The sequence below is a fragment of the Microcebus murinus genome, chromosome 16 (assembly GCF_040939455.1).
Source record: "Microcebus murinus isolate Inina chromosome 16, M.murinus_Inina_mat1.0, whole genome shotgun sequence".
Taxonomy (NCBI): domain Eukaryota; kingdom Metazoa; phylum Chordata; class Mammalia; order Primates; family Cheirogaleidae; genus Microcebus; species Microcebus murinus.
Genome location: NC_134119.1, coordinates 43,261,727 through 43,280,000, shown reverse-complemented (window position 1 = coordinate 43,280,000; position 18,274 = coordinate 43,261,727). Strand labels below are relative to the sequence as shown.

Sequence of the window (18,274 nt, the reverse complement as noted above, 5' to 3'; positions counted from 1 at the left end):
AACTCTCCTGTAACTGTGAGCCTAGTAAGGTAACAGTTTATTCTTCATATTTTTCAGAGAGAGTTTATTTGCATGTTTTGCTTATGCACATTTTAATTATTTTGTGTAATTTGTGTATGTTTTGTCTCTCCAAGCAAATTATAAATTTTTAGAGGATGCAAATTGCCTCTTGATTTTTTTAAGCCTTTATATTTACTACAAGGTTCAGTGTGAAGCAGTGCTCAGGAAATTCTGTGACACGTTACTAGAAAGACACCTAGAAAGACACCTTGAGTGGACTTTTTAGAAGTCTGGGTAGAGTTTGCTCCTTCCTTGCCAGCACATTCACCATTTGTGTGGTGAGAATTGAGTTCACTATGTATGTGGCTTAGCTGGAGGAAGAAATAGAACTTTAAAATAAATTACTTCCATATAATTTGGCATTCTTTCTTAAATCAGTTTAATTGGATGTCAGTTGACAAAGTAGAGGATATAAAGTTTCAGATCTTGAGTAATATATAATTCAATTATAGTAATTTGTGCACACATATCCTTCAAATGGAAAACATTGTTCCATTTTTTGTTGCTATTATTATTGTTTGTTTCTTTTTCTTTAGAAATTTGGGCTAGAAACTTAAGTCTCATAAAAATTAATACTTTCCTATAATAAATAATATATTCCTTTCTGTCTGAAGATCTTAGTTCGAAGAAGCAGCAGCCCTGCCGAGTTGGATTTGAAAGATGATTTACAGCAGATGCAAGGAAAATGTAGGGAAAGACAAAAGAGTAAGTTCCAGGAAATGTGGTCTGTTCATCTAACTACAGTGTTGATGTGTTTTGTTTTCTTTTTACTTTCTAACTTAAGTGATATGCTATCAATTGAAGAAAGATGGTTGTGAAATGGGACATTTTGAACCCTGAAATCCCAGGATTGATGAAAGGTTAATCTACACATACAATAAAACAGTTTCATTCAGTTACTTATACCTATGAGGCCTGTCTTTCTACCTCTGTGCCTTTGTCTAGGTAACAAGCACAATAAATGCTAATGGCTTAGGTGAGCAGACAGACCCAGAAGGAAAAATTATCTTCCCCAGAAAGTTCCCACAGGCTAAGAACAAAAAGCCTCAGAAGTACTTTGATGTCAGTGGGATAAGTGCTTTAAAATTTGATTGGAATCCTGAGAAATATTATCATATATGTAAAATATAGCCTTAGTACTTTGCTTTCCCGACATCAGGTGCCAGGCCACCTCTTTCTCAGAGTATCTTAGTAAACACTTCTTCTTGGTGGGGGCAGAGGGGCTCTCCTCATGCTCTGCCTTCACCCTATTGGCTTGGAGTTCTGTGGAAGATGAGCTTTGGATCCCCACAGTTTGGTCATCTGGTTACTGAGACAACTTTCAGTTCTTCGCAAGCGAGTAGAAGACAACAGATTGGAAACAGTCAGACTGGGAGACTTTCAGCAGCAGATACTGAGAGAGCCGGAAGGGTGAATACATAAAACACATAGCTGAAAGGGTAGACACATAAAATTGTTAGGAAGTAGACAGGAGACTTTGAGGAGCGGAACTGTCTAGGTTTTTTTTTTTGGTTTTTTTTTTACATCTTAGAACTTACTGTTGTTTAAAAGGGAGAATTTCTGTTGTAGAAAATCTTTTGTATTGGGACACCTCATCCCCAAATGACCCTGAATGAGTCACCCTGGGTTAGGTCTACAACATCTTTAGACTCTGCTAGCTGGCAGAGTAAACTTGTGTTTCTGATGGAATCACTTATTACCTTCCTCTACTCACTCTTATTCTATAAGTCTCAGAAAACTTTAGGCCTTAAGTGTAATCTTTTGAGTATATGGGATACTGAGTGAAGACACTTTGAAAAGAATGCCACTTGAGTTGGTATAGAATGGTGTCTGTAGTGACTATTAAAGCCCTGTGCTTTATTCCTGCTGTGTTAGCTGTTTAAGCCTTTAATTGTTAATACTTGCATATCAGTAATTGTGAGCATCCTGATTTTCAGCTATTTGCCATCTGAAACTTTGCTTCTTCCATTGTGCCAGGTGAAAGTACCAGCAGTGACACAGCTCTGGGCTATAACAATGAGGCAGAGCTATGCGCGAGCCCATGGCAGACCTGCGAGGAAGACCAAGAGCTGAATACTCCCACAGATGTTGTGGCTGACTCTGATGCTCGCCATTGGTTACAGCTGAGTCCCACGGATGCTTCAAACTTAACAGGTAACTACCTATTTGGAAAAGAGGCACCAGTGCAGACAGCGGGGAGATCCCAGTGTTTCCTAGTTATCAGAACTCCAGGGATCTTCTGGCACAATGTGATGGGAGTGCCACCTCCAATTACATTGGTCTGGCCTCCCTGCCCAGCTGTTCACGATCAGTGGTGAATTCTTGGAGTCCTATATGTAAAGGGTTCTCAAACAGTTATGGGAGGAAGTATGCCATGCTTATAACCACTGTGTACCGTGGGAGGAAGTAACGGTATTCATGTCAAGCCTTTGCCATCCCTGGTTGAATTTGCTCTACTCCAGAAAGATTGAAGAGTGATTTTTTTCCAACTTACATGTGTCATAAATCCAGGACAGCCCAAGGGATTTAGATAGCTTATTGATTAATATTTTTTAAAAAAATTTATTATAAAGTATTTGATACAGACAACGTAAGTTGTGACATTTACGTATGTAAGTTATGGGGCACAGTAACAAAGTGAACACCAGTGAGTCTACTACCCAACTTAAGAACATCACCCAAACCAGCGAGGTCCCCTCGTGGCCCTTCTTAATTCCCTTCTCTTCTCCTGTCACTCTATCCTAAATTTATTTTTATACTAATTCTCTTGATTTCTTTAAAGTTTTAGTATGTGTGTATGTCCTTGAACAATATATCATTTAGTTTTATTCTTAAACTTAAAAAAAAAAAGTGATGTCATACTCTGTATTTTTTGCAACTTTTTTACCCTCAGTATTATGTTTCTAAGGTTCATGCATAGACTACAGAGCCAAACTTTTTGGGTCTGCATCTAGGCTCTGCCAGGAAATTGCTGGGTTGGGTGCCCTTGAGCTAGTTTCTTAGTCTCTGTCGTTTAATTTCTTTTCCTGTAAAATGGGGATAATAATAGTCTCTACTTCCTAAGGTTGACGAAAGAGTAAATGAATGAACATCTAAGTCAGGTACGCAGAACAGTGTGTGTGGAAGTGCTCTGCAACTACACATGCCCACACACATGTGTGACCCTGGGTAAGTGAACCTCACAGAGCCTCAGCTTCCTCACTCAGCCCTTGTGACCAGGCTGTTGAGAATGGGGACACCAAGGAGGAGTTGGGTTTTGTTTTCCTTTGCTTTGTCAAGTGCCAGGAGAGACTAATGCTCTCGGGAACTCAATGTGGGCAATGCTGATCAGAGCCAAGACCTTCCTGGCTGCCACATTCATGCTCACACCAGATATTTTGTATGAAAATAATCATCATTACAAAGTAAAAACATGGCACATGTTAAGTAGAGTGCTATCAAAATGCTAAAAATTACTTAAAAATTATAAAGATTAAAATTTTACCATAAATAATTTTTATTTTTTTGAAACAGAGTCTCACTCTGTTGCCTGGGCTAGAGTGCCATGGCGTCAGCCTAGCTCACAGCAACCTCAAATTCCTGGGCTCAAGTGATCCTACTGCCTTAGCCTCCTGAGTAGCTGGGACTACAGGCATGCGCCACTATGCCTGGCTAAGTTTTTCTGTGTATATTTTTAGTTGTCCAGCTAATTTCTTTCTATTTTTACTAGAGACAGGGTCTCGTTCTTGCTCAGGCTGGTCTTGAACTCCTGACCTTGAGTAATCCTCCCACCTCAGCCTCCCAGAGTGATAGGGTTGCAGGCATGAGCCACCATGCCCAGCCTAGCAATTTTTTTTTTTGCTAAGCAAACTTTCGTATTTTCTATGATATAAAATTTAACAAAGACTCTGATATTTGGGGAAATTGTTGATGGAGTAACATTAATACAAAATTAACATATAAAAGTGATATTGGATAAAATTTGCACAACCTAATGAGTTTTGACTACTAATACTATAAATTTATATAGGATTTAAATATATTTAAATCCTATAAATTTATATAGGATTTAACAGTGTACAAAGAACTTTGAGGCACCCTCTTTGATTCTGTATGGTGAGCAGGCCAAGTCTTAGCATTTCTGTTTCAGAGATAGGAAACTAAGACCCTGAGAAGTTGTGTTAATCAAGCTAGAGAGTAAGCTCCAGAGGTGGAACTGGCTTCCAGAGTGTTTTGACTCCATTTGCAGTGCTATGTCTACTTTTCCCCACTACTTTGCTGTCGAAATTACAACTGTAAAGCCCTTTGAACTACTTGGGAATCGTTACAGATTATCTGAGAGAAACTCATCATTGTGGTACTATAGAAGACAATACTGAATCTTCAGTAAGTTGAATTTACTTAAACATGAACTAATTTTAATTATTTTTATTGAAAGGAAAGAAAATTAGGTGATTACTTCTTTTGTCTGTCCTTTGGAAAGATTAGTTTTGATCCCATTTCAGAGTATGGGATCAAATTGGACAGCTCAATTTAATAAACTTGTGTGAGGTAATTTTATATGATGCACTCTATGTTGTGATTAACTCCTCCAAATACTTAGGTCTTCTTTGAAATACTAATAGAGAATCAGTACACTCAGTTCAATAGTTCATCTTGTCATCTATGAAAAGGACAAACTGTAATATGATAAGGCTTAAGGATTATCACAGTTCTGAATTTAACTTTCTGTTCTTAAGAGAACAATTTCTTTATAAATGTACAAAATAAAACTTATATTAGCCTGATCTTTAGGACATGCAAAGAGAAACAATTTGAGCATATCTTTGTTTCACCTTGAATAATTCTACCAATTATCCAATGCTTAGAATAATAAATTACTTCTAAAATCTTAAATTCCTACATCACTGGCAAGGTAACAGTTTACTTTTATATTTGCTTTCTCATTTAAATCATATCATGTTTGCTGAAAATAACAGCTACATTTATTGTGCATTGTTTTGAAATGTGGCTGGGATTTGTTTTAATCAGTTATGGTAAGACACACAGACATGGAAATGACTGTTATGAAGGAAGGAATTTATACTCACAGGTCCCTAAAAACAGGGGCCAGATGGGAAGCACCAGGGTCAAATAGGGGAGAAGGAACAAAACATGGCTAACAGCCTTTATTGTCACTTTTACTAGAAAAGCAAGGCAACGCAGAGTAAGCGGATTTAGGAATACTGGTGTGAATAATTTTAGTGGGATCTGGAGCATAGAAACTGTCCCTAGTGGCATGGTACCTGGTGCTGGGTTGTTAGGGTTAGGGGATATCGACTTGGTGTGTTAAAGCTATGTAAAGGAGGTAGTTGGAGGGAATGTACTTTGGATTTGTTGGTTTGTATATGAAAGGCATGCCTCCTTCCTGATGAGTTGTCTGCTATCTCTAGCTAACCCTGGAATGGGCAATCCCTCCCTGATCAGCAAGGCATTAAGATACTGGAGCATTAAGAATATAGAAAATAAGAAAATATAGTGTAAATATAATGTAAATTCAGTTCTGTTGGGATAGTGATTTTGGGGAGGGGGATATTTATGACTCTACAGTTAAGAATTGGTATTGCTAGTTACCTCATCCCTTATTTTGCCAATCAGCTTATGATCTAGAAATACTGATTTAGACACTATGAGAAATAAAAAGATGCATAGGTCATAGTCACTATAGTCTTAAGAGCTTACAAAGAGGACAGATGAGAAGAGATTTTTGCTGATAGTCACAAATAATGTGATAAATGCTATGAGATTTTCCTGAAGTTATAATCACAGGGATCTACAAATAGAATAATGGCATAGAATATAAAGTACAGAACTGAGTGCACACAGACATGGAATCACGATATTTGATAGAGGTGGCTTTCCAGATCTGGCAAGCAAAGAATTGTTTAACAAATCCCTGTGGGACAAGTATTTAGCCATGTGGGAGAAAAAATGAAATAGAATCCCTACCTCACACCCTGCCCAAAGTCAATTCCAGAGGGAGAAAATATATAAATATGAAAAGGAAAATCTAAAAACTTTTGCAAGGAAGTATCTTCTGAAAAAAAAAAAAAGTCTATGATCTTAGAGTAGGGAATACTTTTTTAAATGAGGGGAAAAAAGTGCTAATCATAAGAAAAGTATTAATCATTCAATCTTAGCAAAATTAAAACCTTTTCCTTATTATCAGAGAAACTTTAAATTTCTGTGGTTTAGCAGAACCCCAAAGCATAAAAGTTGGCTTTGGTGCTCTCTCCTTTCCAGGTTCCTGTCAACTCAGTGATAAGTTTTAAGGTCAGGTTTAGTAAGAAATTGTATCCAACTTACTGGTTTAGTTGGGAGGGCCCAGGGTCTTCTATTGAAACATAAAATCCAAGAGGAGAAGCTTCTTATCTGTTGTGTTCACAACTGATTCTTGGCTCTCAGAATGTTACATGACAGGAGAGAAGCATTTGGTAAATACTTGAATCAATGAAGAAATATACTTTAAGCTGCAGGCTATTATTTTATATAGCTAAAAACAGCAATTAAATTTTAACTTTTCAAAAATAAGAAGTGTCTGAGAGAGTTTCAAAGTCTCTTTTGTTTAGTATATTTATCATAGTCCTGCATGTAAATGTTATAGAAATTCTTTACCACTTCTACTTTTCATTATAGCTGTGAATGTGAGTTACATCCCCTGTTACCTGTCACTAAAATTGTTTTTACAAGAATGATTTGTCAGCATTCTCTGCCATCACACTCATTTTGGCATTTTTACCAGCCTTTGATCTGTTTTGAAGTCATGAAACATTATAAAGAAAAACAACAATGGTAGTTACCGTGGCATTGGTAGCTCACTTTCTGAAATCTTTACATTAAACAGTGGATGTCCTTGGAAAGCAGACAAGAAAGGAGTCAGACCACAGTGGTGGGCAGCAGAACTCCAATCTGCTCCTTCCCCACTTTGATCATTGATGTCCAGGCCTGAATTTTCTGGTCTGGAATTAAGATGTTTCACCCTAGAATTAAGATGTTTCAATCAAGCCTTTGAGTTTGTGTCTTTTGTTTAGTTCTTAAAAGGAAAATTCATTTTCAAAGACAGAGGCTATATTTCTTCAGCATTCTCAAGCCTATATAAAATAAAATAGCCATATGAAATAGGCATTTGGTCATTAGTGCCTCTTTTGTCAGTTACCAGGACATGTTTCATGGGTAAATGGTTTCCATATTTTCAAGTTCTAAACTTTTAGATTTATCTGTTAAAATCATGTATGTGTTTAGAGAAAGATGACACAATTTTGTTTATAAGAGTTCCCACTTTAATAAAAAAAAAAATTGAACACCTCTATAGCATTTAGTAATAATGAAACGAAAAGATACTAGGCTAGCATACTAGCTTGTTAATGAAAAGGAAAATAAATATTTGGTAATTTTAGGGTGAACATAAAATGTTCTGAAATCTGTCAAATCCCCATTTCTAATTAAGTGCTCCTTCACTAAGGAACCATCCACATGTAAAATGTCAGCATCTGTTCTGTTACTTATGCCATGAGCAGAATAATTTTGGGCAAAAACATTCAACTCATTACGTTTTTTTTTTTCACAATAATATTGAGGAAACTCATACAGGCATTTCAGAAACTTCTAAAGGAGTCAGTATATTTTGATAATGTGATGGAGGATGTCAGCATTTTTCACTGACAACAATGAAATTTTTTCATTGAGGCGTGCATTTTTCTGAGTGCAAAGCAATATTGAAACAGATTTTCTACGTGGGATTTTTTCATACCTGAGGATTTATTAATTGGGAGATAGGAAGGAGGCGCAGGTGATGATGTAACTGGCCTACATTTACGTGGAGTGGTAACTCAAAGCTCCAGTGTGATTGGAATGCTGGGGGCTAATCTCTATTTTGAATGGCTGCACTTTGGGGATGGGGCTTGGGGATGGGACAAAAATTATCTAATCCCCTTACTTTCCCCACCCCAAGGGATTAAAGACTCCATGACATTCTTTAGGAGAGAAATAAATGCCATATTATATTGCTTGTTCACCTGGGGCTTGTGTTGATTCATAAGCATTCGTTAATGTTTCAGTGTGCCTTCTCAGACTAACAGATGCTTGATACTGCACTTACTTTACACATTTAACATGAGGTGGATGAGTCTCACTTCTGACTCCTTATGTAAGTCAGAGAATCCAGAATGTTCATAATGAGGCATTTGCCTTCTATTTTTCAGGCACATTGTGTAGGAATTCCAGTTTGGATTGTATCTGCACATTTTAGTGTGTCTCCTCAACTGAGTGTCTGATACTTCTGTGGGAACTGCAGAAGCAGTGTTTTCCTCTAAGAAGGAGCAGTACGTCTGTGTTGGGAAGGCCTTTCCTTGACAGTGTGTGCCATCACTATTAAATCCTTTGTTTCAGTGTCATGGGAACTTTCCATCACTAATATATTAATAATAAGATGTTGGCAGCCATGTTTGGATCTGCCCTGGCTCCTTTTTGGATTCATTCCTTTTTGCCTCTTGTTGCCCTTGTCATTCCTCTACTTGAGTTTCTCAGATCTAGAGATTGTGCCTCAGTTTCTTTGGTTAGACCTTAAAAACACCAACAACATATATAGTCAAGATAACACTCAGTGGGGTTGATAAGTGCCTAGAAACTAGACAGTCTTTATTTGTATGGGGTGAGGAATAGAACTTTGTGAATAATTATATTAATAATATACTGTGCTGTATTCAAAAAATTAGGAAACAAATATCAGAATAACATGTAGAAGTTAATTTTAAAAAGGGAACTTAATAAAGCTGAAAGCATACATGCATATGCTAGAAAGCAAATAAACAATAGAGAAGATAGCTGAAAATCATTTTTTAAAAACAATAATAAAAATAGACAAACAGGCAAGATTGATCAAGTAAAAAATATTGGGGGTGAAAAAAGAAACAACTACAAAAACAATATAAATTTAAATTGTTTTAAAAATAATATAAATTTATAAATTCAAATAAATCTGTAAAAATAAAGAATAATTTCTAGTTTTACCTACCTTCAAATAAAAGAGAAACTTTATCTTTTCTATCCCATTACGTAGAAAGAGAAAGCTCTCTAACTTCTGTCTACCTTGTGTTACCTTGATAACAAAACCAGACAAGGTCAGTATGAAAAAAGCAAAATTAGAGGCCATCTCACTTTGTAAGCATATAAGCCAAAAATCCTCCATAAAGCATTAGCAAATGAAATTCAAGAACATTGGAAAAATAGCATACATCAGGACTAAGAGAATTTCATTCCATGAACGCATATGTGAAAAAATAAAATCTGTGGGAAAGATAACAGACAGATCCCAGATGATGAACATTCTATAAAATAATAATATCTGACCAGTATTCCTTAAAACTGCCAAGGTCACCAAAACCACAGAAAGTCTGAGAAACTGTCAGAGGCAAAAGAAGGCTACAAAGACATGGCAACTATTTGTTATGTGATACCCTGGATGGGATTCTGGAACAGAAAAAAAATTTGTCAAAACCTAAGGAAGGCCGGCGTCGTAGCTCATGCCTGTAATCCTAGCACTCTGGGAGGCCAAGGCGGGCAGATTGCTTGAGGTCAGGAGTTCGAAACCAGCCTGAGCAAGAGCGAGATCCCGTCTCTACTATAAATAGAAAGAAATTAATTGGCCAACTAATATATATAGAAAAAAAAATTACCTGGGCATGGTGGCGCATGCCTGTAGTCCCAGCTACTCGGGAGGCTGAGGCAGGAGGATTGCTTGAACCAGTAGTTTGAGGTTGCTGTGAGCTAGGCTAATGCCATGGCACTCCCTCTAGCCTGGCCAACAAAGCGTGACTCTGTCTCAAAAACAAACAAACAAACAAACAAACAAACAAACAAACAAACAAACAAACCTAAGGAAATATCAATAAAGTGTGGACTATATGATAATGTTTCAGTATTGGTTTGTTAATTGTAACAAATATTCCATATGAATGTATGATGTTAATAATAGGTCAAACTAGGTATGGTGTATATGGGAACTCTGTACTGTCTTAGCAATTTTTTATAAATCCAAAACTGTTTTAAAAAATAGTTTATTCTTAAAAAAGTAATTCAGGGAAAAACTGTCAAAATAGAAAATAAATGCATTAAAGCCCAGATATAAAAATTGCAAAATAAGAAAATAAAATAAGTGGCTTTTAAAAGCAAGCTAAAGAAATGAGTGACAATGGCATTAAAATAAATCCTATTAATGCATATCCAGTTAAAGATAGTAGAGTGAACAAACACAAATAGCCCTACTTATTCTCCAAACCCCACCTAAGCCACATTGGAAGGATTTATGTTATTAATAAATAAGACATAAATCCACAAGGACAAAGATGGCAGGAGAAAGACGGTAGCAACCAACTTTTTGAAGTTGCAAAACAGGTGGCATGTGGTAAATGAATTGACAGACCAGAAAATATTGAATCCTTTGTCAATTGTTGGGAAAGCTAAGAAGCAGCCTGACTAAAATTATTGCAGGTTCACTAAAAAGGTTAGAAAATTGACCATGTGAGGTAGCTACAGAAATAAGAGGTAATGGTGGGGCTAAAAACAGGAAGATGGTAAGCCTGTGTAAGAACTAGTTCGAGCTCTGTTGCCCCCTGCCCTTGGCGGCGGCTGCTTTGCTCCAGAAGGTGGAGAAAGTGAATTAGGCGGCTTCTGGCTTGGAGTCACCAACGCATGGCAGAGTGCAGAGATGCTGTCTTAAAAACAAAGGGATTAAATGAGAGTTTGCATACTCTGAACAGGAGAAAGTCTTTTGGGAAAGTCTTTACCCTGGAATGAGTTCCAGAAAAAAAAAACACAACATAAATATAAATGAGGTTCTTCAAGAACATCATGAAACTCACCTAAGACCGTGCCTGCTTGCAGACTAAGCTTCCACTCAGCCCTGAGCGTGTAGAGCTGGCAAATAGGTTGTTGGAGAAATGAGTCTAGAATTGAAGAAAGAAATCCAGGCCAGAAATGGGCATGTAGAGATGTGAGTATATGGATAGCATTTAAATATGGATGGCATTAAGTCTGTATGAAATTGAGAAGAGAGTGACTATAGGTAGAAAAGAGCCCTAGGGCCCTTCAATGTTTACAAATCTATGAGATCAAGAGGAACCAGCAAAAGAGAAAACTTTGAAATTTTTTCAGGTGAGTGTCATACCTGGGGTTCGAATGAATGAAGCATTTCAGAAAGAAGTCATGTTTACTTGAATCAAATGCTTCTGAGGACTGAACACTGAGCACTGCATTAAGTGACATGGAGGTCATTGGTGGCCTCAAGCACCGTGCCAGTGGAGAGGAGGAGATGGAACACAGGGTGCTGAAGCTCTGACACGTGAGGACAGGGATGGAACTTTGGATGAAAGCTCCGGGTTGGGGACATGGAAACCAAAATGAAAAATCTGAGCTGCTGGAGGTTAGAGGAATATGGTTGGTCATGGAAGCATAGGGAGGCAGAATTGTGGAAAAAGAGTATAAGGAAGAAATCTTAAGTGCTGCAAGGAAGTCAGAAGGATAAAGAGTGAGAAAGTACAACATGTAGTTAAAATGTCTGTCACTGTTTATTATTATATACATACTATAAAGTAAATTTTCTTTGTTATAAATAATGCTCATGTGTTTTTAGCTGCTTTTCTGTTTTCTCTAAATGGCTGGAGGCTTATGATTTTAGGAAGCTCAAGACTTAACCCAGTCTTCCCCAGCCTTTAGCCATCCTAAAGCATTGGTATCCAAAGAACAAAATTCCATAATTTAAATGTTATATAATAAAATAGATATGCCTATAAATCATTGAATTCTTCATTAACCATTTATTTCAATGTATATTACTTTGTATTTCATAATTGAATATATATTACAAAGACATGCTTGTGCCTTGAATTTGCTAACACACTCCCGTTGCAGGGCTCTACACTAGCCCTTCTCCCTGATTGGCTCTCCCGAAAGAGTTACATTGCCCATTCACTCACTATCTTCAGGTTTGGTTTGCATGTCACCACATGCTTAACACCTTTAGTCATTAGAGAAATGCAAATGAAAACCTCAGTGAGATACTACTCCATACCTATTGCAATGGTTAAAATTTTTAAAACCGATAGTACCATGTGCTGCTGAGGATATGGAGCTCTCGTTCTTTGCTTGTAGAAGTGCAAACTGGAACAGCACTTTGGAAGACAGCTTGACAGTGTCTTTTCTTCAGTTAACATTTGTAAAACACACATTTATGATACCACCCAGAAATCTTCACTCCTAGGTATTTACCAAAGAGAAATGTAAATGTATGTTTGCACAAAAACTTATACACAAATTGTTATGGCAGCTTTATTCATAATTGTCAAAAGCAGGAACCAATCTAAATGTCCTTCAACTGGTGAATGGATAAACTATGATAGATCCATAAAGTGGAATATTAATCAGCAGTAAGGAGGAACAGACTACTGGTACACACCACTATAGGATGAATCTCAAATGCATTTTGCTCAGTGAAAGAAACCTGACAGGCTACACACTGTAAGGTTCCACGTAAATGACATTCTGGAAAAGGCAAAACTATAGGAACAGAAGACAAAGCAATGTTTTTGAGGGGCTGAATAGAGAGGGAGGAACTGATAATAAAGGGATGCTTTTTGGAGTGCTAGGACTCTTTCATATTTCAATTATGGTGGCAGTTTATGTTGAAAGTTACCTGAATATATACATTGCTTAAAACCTAAAAGGGATGAAAATTTCTTATATACAAACTTTACCCCCAATAAACCTGACCTAGCAATAGCAACCACTCTGGTGCTGAGGCCTTCCCATCTATTTCATGACACTGTTTCCTACCTGCCCTGCTCAAGGGTCTCTCTCTTCCCCTCCCCTGATTTATAAAGCCCTTCACAGGCTCTCCAGGAACTGTTATGTCATCTCTGGGCTTGTCGTCCTTTTAGTTTGAAGACTCAAAATCATTTGAGTTTTCTTCATTGATTCTGCTTTTCTATCCTTTTAAATTCTCAGTCATTTCACGTTTTTTTTACCTTATTTTACTTTGAATACATAAAAATTTAAGCATAGCTAATTTGCATTAAAGCAAAAACAAAAAAAAGCTGTGATGATTAAATCAGGATTATGTTTGCAGGGTTAACACATGTTTTTCTCCTTAGATAGCAGTGAATGCCTCGCAGATGACTGTAGTATCATTGCTGGGGGGAGCCTCGCTGGTTGGCACCCAGACTCTGCCGCTGTGTTATGGCGAAGAGTGTTGGGAATCCTGGGAGATGTGAATAATATCCAGTCACCCAAGATCCACGCCAGAGTCTTTGGCTACCTCTATGAGCTCTGGTACAAACTAGCAAAGGTATTTTCTGCCATGCTCCCTTTTATTCTAACCCAGGAAAACGGATTCATCATTTAATGTAAAAATTGTTTTTCAGTTAACTACTGAACATATTCTGGAACACAAATTAGACGTTTAGACAAAGTATATTTGATTATCAAAAATAAATCATGATACATATAATTTGAATATTTTTATATATGAAGGTTATTTAGTGTAAAAGTAAAATATTACTATAGATACTAAAAATATGATAAAAAGGACTTAATAATCAGTTTTAGTTATTCTCTTTTTTTTTTTTTTTTTTTGAGACAGAGTCTCGCTTTGTTGTCCAGGCTAGAGTGAGTGCTGTGGCGTCAGCCTAGCTCACAGCAACCTCAAACTCCTGGGCTCAAGTGATCCTTCTGCCTCAGCCTCCCGAGTAGCTGGGACTACAGGCATGCGCCACCATGCCCAGCTAATTTTTTATATATATATCAGTTGGCCAATTAATTTCTTTCTATTTATAGTAGAGACGGGGTCTCGCTCTTGCTCAGGCTGGTTTTGAACTCCTGACCTTGAGCAATCCGCCCGCCTCGGCCTCCCAAGAGCTAGGATTACAGGCGTGAGCCACAGCGCCCGGCCTAGTTATTCTCTTTATAAAAATGATACTGGTTTTATTGTATAAAATTTGAAAAATGTAGAAAAATACAAAGAAGAAAACTAATATCACCATCCACAGAAATAACCAATGTTCGCATATAATAATAGTCTTATTTCTCTGGAAAAACACATTTTTAGAAAAGTAGAATCTTAGAGTACATAAAATTTTCGTTCTGGTTTTTGTTTTGGTTCTAACATATATTTTCTCCATGTTAAATATTCTTTCAAAACATGATTCATATTTGTGCAGTATAACTTACTAAGTAATTCCTTATCATTTGGTGTTCAAGACCTGTCCAGACATTAGCATTCAAGGAAAAATAATGCCCTTGTTTTGTATTTAAATCTAAAACCACATACACAAGCCAGACACACAATTCAAAAGGACAATAGATGTTACAATAAAAGAAAAAGTTATAAATATTATAAGTTTTCACTCAACTTATAGAAATTTAATGAGAAGCAGCTATTTGGTCATGGAAGACAATATTGAAATACTGTTGAGATAAATGAAATGTTATCTTCCCTAACATTGTCCTCTTTGTGTATTAGATTCGGGACAATCTAGCAATAAGCCTGGATAACCAGTCTTCCCCATCTCCTCCCGTCTTGATCCCACCACTCAGAATGTTTGCATCATGGCTATTTAAGGCAAGTGGATATGTGTTTATTCCTTTATTGCAATTTCCTCTTCCTTTCTGAAATTGAGTTTAAAAAAATGTAATTGCCCAAGACTGCATGTTTTGAAGACAGGCTGGGTCTTACTAAAGCCACTGCATCCCATATCTCCATAAACAACTCTTATGGAAAACTGAGAAGTAAATGAAATGTTGAAATGGTCTGCATCTGGACTTGATTTAATCTGGAAACATCATCTCCTTGGCAGGCAACGACATTGCCAAATGAATATAAGGAAGGCAAACTGCAAGCCTACAGGCTGATCTGTGCCATGATGACCAGACGCCAGGACGTTCTGCCAAACTCGGATTTCCTGGTGCATTTTTACCTTGTGATGCACTTGGGATTAACCAGCGAGGATCAGGTATTCTGTGACTCATTTATCATGATTTCCCATTGATGGTAAACTACATATCACTCTTTAAAGGTATTAGGTTTATAAAAATACATCAGAAATGTTGAATTTCTCCGTAGTCAACTCTTTTACACACAGCAACCACAGTGGTCTTTCAAAAATGTGAACCAGGTCTTGCATCCCTGCCTTTTCTCCCCACTGACCTGGCATTGTGCGAAATAGATTTGAATTTGATTCTGTAGCCTATATGATCTGACCTCTGTCTATGCTGTCAACCTCAACGTACAATTTCAACCATTTTTTGTTTGGGTTCTGCGTTAAATATTGTTTGAAGACAGTGATTCTTGTCTTTTAAAAATGTATTGAAACTGTTATTTTAGTCGTTAGGATGTTTTTATGAAAGACTTTACCCATAAGTTAGGGGTCCTGACATTTCTTGATGAGGAGTTATTTTAATTTCTCCTGAAGAAATTTAAGTTAGGTTTTGGTCAAGTTGGAGCAGAGAGGCCCAAGGAGCTACTAGCTATGGTATGACCCTCCTTGTAGAGCCTGGGTTTGGGGGATAGGCTGTAACCAGCCCCTGGCCTTCTGCCCTTGGGAGGACCCCAGCCAGTTGTGGAGGAAATGAGGGTCATTATGGACAGGGACATGAGTACCCTTGACTTGATGTGGGAATCTCAAACAGACAAGTGATATGATTGATCTGTTATTTCACAGAGGTTATTCTGTACTCTGTTTGGAGGATGGATTTGAAAATGTGCCAGTGGCAGGATAGAATAGGAGATTGGGCCTGAAGATAGAGATTAGCTAGGACGTGGTTAAACTAATACAGATTTTAAAAATGATGAGAGCTAAGATGGGAGCATTAGAGAGGGAGGAAAGGAATAGGAAAGATCCAAGAAATTTTAAGACATTTCATTTTATCACTAGGTTTTCTTGATCAGTTAGAGGAGCTATGAGGAGTGTTTCACAATTTACCCTTTATTTATTTATTTATTTATTATTTATTTATTTATTTATTTATTTTTTATTTTAGCGTATTATGGGGGTACAAGTGTTAAGGTTACATATATTGCCCATGCCCCCCTCCCCCCTCAAGTAAGAGCTTTAAGCGTGCCCATCCCCCAAATGTTGCACATCTTACTTGTTTGGTTGTTGTAAATACTAATCAATGAACTTAGATCATTTATTAACAACCAAGTAGCAGTTCTTTCTGTATTTCTTTTATTCTTTGTACATATGATGCAGACACAGACCTTTTGATACCCCTAGGGTACATATAAGAGGTCATTCTCCTGGTTAATATTTTTTATTGCTTCAGAATGTACTTGGACTTTTTCAACCCCTGAGGTCTATTTAAAGATTTTCCAGTATATTCCCTGATACTTACTTTGAGCCTTACTCATTGAGCTTCTATCTGAAGTAATAAGCATACTATCCCAGTGAGCTGTCTTTGTCATATTTTCTCTGATTTTAGCAGTGTGTACAGGACATCTGTGTAGCAAGACTGGACTTAGACCCATAGTCTCATTTATTTACTAAGCATCCCTATATAGATATAGGGATATGAGGTAGATTTGTTTGTATTCTCTGCTCAAATATTTTATAGCCATCATTGCAAGTGGCAGCATCTTTTACAGAATGATGCAATTCAGGGTGTATGGAAGATTAAGGAGTGTAAATAGGAAAGAGAATTAATTCTCACAGATCATAATGAGCTCCCTCAGTGAAAGAACCAAGAGAGAAAGGTTTACCTAACAATGTTTGATGTTAAAGCAGTGTTTCACAGGAAAAAAAGTTTACTTAGAAATAGTGATCAACTATAGAATCTTCCCATTTAATAGAAACAAATTTGAAGTTAGCAGTAAACACTTAGCATTCCTTAGAATGAATTTTCTAGAAAGTCGCACGAATAGGTGTAAGTTTAGAATCAATTTTCAATTTTGAGGTATGTTGGTATGGAAATGAAACAATAAAATAAGATGAAATAAGAAAGTAATAACAGCATTGAGAACCCAAGAAGGAGTATGATTTTACAAATCATTTTCAAAAAATGATTTTACAGTATAGAAAAAGGATTTTTTTCAAATTTTATGCTTAAAATCATTTTCACATTTTAATGTATGTCATGTTTTCATTTAAGTGAAGGCTCAGCGATCTTTTGTAGTTTATTCTAAAATATGTAAGTCATAATAGATGGTCCAGTACTAGCAGTAATCCCAGCATCCAGACTTCTAAAACAAAATGGGGATATCATAAATCTGTTTTAGTTAGGCCATTAGAAACTTGACTTTTTATGTGTGTTTAATAGAGTCGACTGTTTTCTTTAACCTTAACAATTATTGGTATATATTTTAGAAGCCCTGACTGTCTGCAAATAAAATTACTCTAAGTAAACTTTATTCCTTTGCCAGAAGAAAATTACACAGAAGACCTTCTAATGAAAGATATTTTTCTCATTTAAGTAAGAAATGTCTCTGGTAATTAGTTTAACTTCTGGTCCACATGTCTGAATAAGCCATGGTGGTTGCTACAGAACTTATATGTACTTCTGGAAATACATGTTATATTAATTATAAAAAGAAAAGAAAGCATTTATAGTAGAGAATACAGTTAAATTCAATTTTTTTAATTGGCAAGCTGTGTACCTGTTACTAGTACTCTCTCAGGGCTTGCTACCATTTTTTGAGATCTCAAACAGCCACACTTTTGTGTAACCTGGAACTAAAAGTATTCATTTATGTATAGAAAACCTTATAAAGAACTTACCATGTTTTTTTAATAAGATAAGTAATAGCAAATAATTTTTAAAAATTGAACGTTTATCAGTTGCATCTTACAAATAAAATCCAAGGTGGATTTCCTCCTTTTGCCTCTGGGTGGCACACTTGTCTGCACAACTCAGCCTCCTGGTTCATTGGCCACTACTGAGCTTTAAACCTGCTACGAGATGGGAGACCATTTGAACATTATGGAGTGTGTGGCATGGTTGTTTTACAAAGTGTTTTCCTAAATCTGAGAGTATCAAAATTATGTCAGGAATGATCAACAAAGTACTGAATTTAAATAAGCTCAAAGATGCTAAAAAGAAAATGTTTTAAAGCATAATGGTATTTATAGTAATCAAAGATTCCTTTTTTAATTTAAAAAACTGAGTATTTATAAAATAGATATCTCACAGATTGCCCTGTGTTCTCTAACAA

General features: G+C 36.6%; 1 protein-coding gene across 3 annotated transcripts in view; it reads left to right on the top strand.

The window, feature by feature from the left end:
- RALGAPA2 (Ral GTPase activating protein catalytic subunit alpha 2) overlaps nucleotides 1-18,274 on the top strand; it is a 307,449-nt gene that overhangs the window by 115,382 nt on the left and 173,793 nt on the right. For all 3 annotated transcript variants that reach the window (XM_012757359.2, XM_012757358.3, XM_076011174.1), the window contains 5 exons: nucleotides 675-765; nucleotides 2,038-2,214; nucleotides 13,224-13,417; nucleotides 14,591-14,689; nucleotides 14,925-15,080. In XM_012757359.2, the coding sequence (XP_012612813.2) occupies nucleotides 675-765; nucleotides 2,038-2,214; nucleotides 13,224-13,417; nucleotides 14,591-14,689; nucleotides 14,925-15,080 (717 nt within the window). The remainder of the gene's footprint in view (nucleotides 1-674; nucleotides 766-2,037; nucleotides 2,215-13,223; nucleotides 13,418-14,590; nucleotides 14,690-14,924; nucleotides 15,081-18,274) is intronic.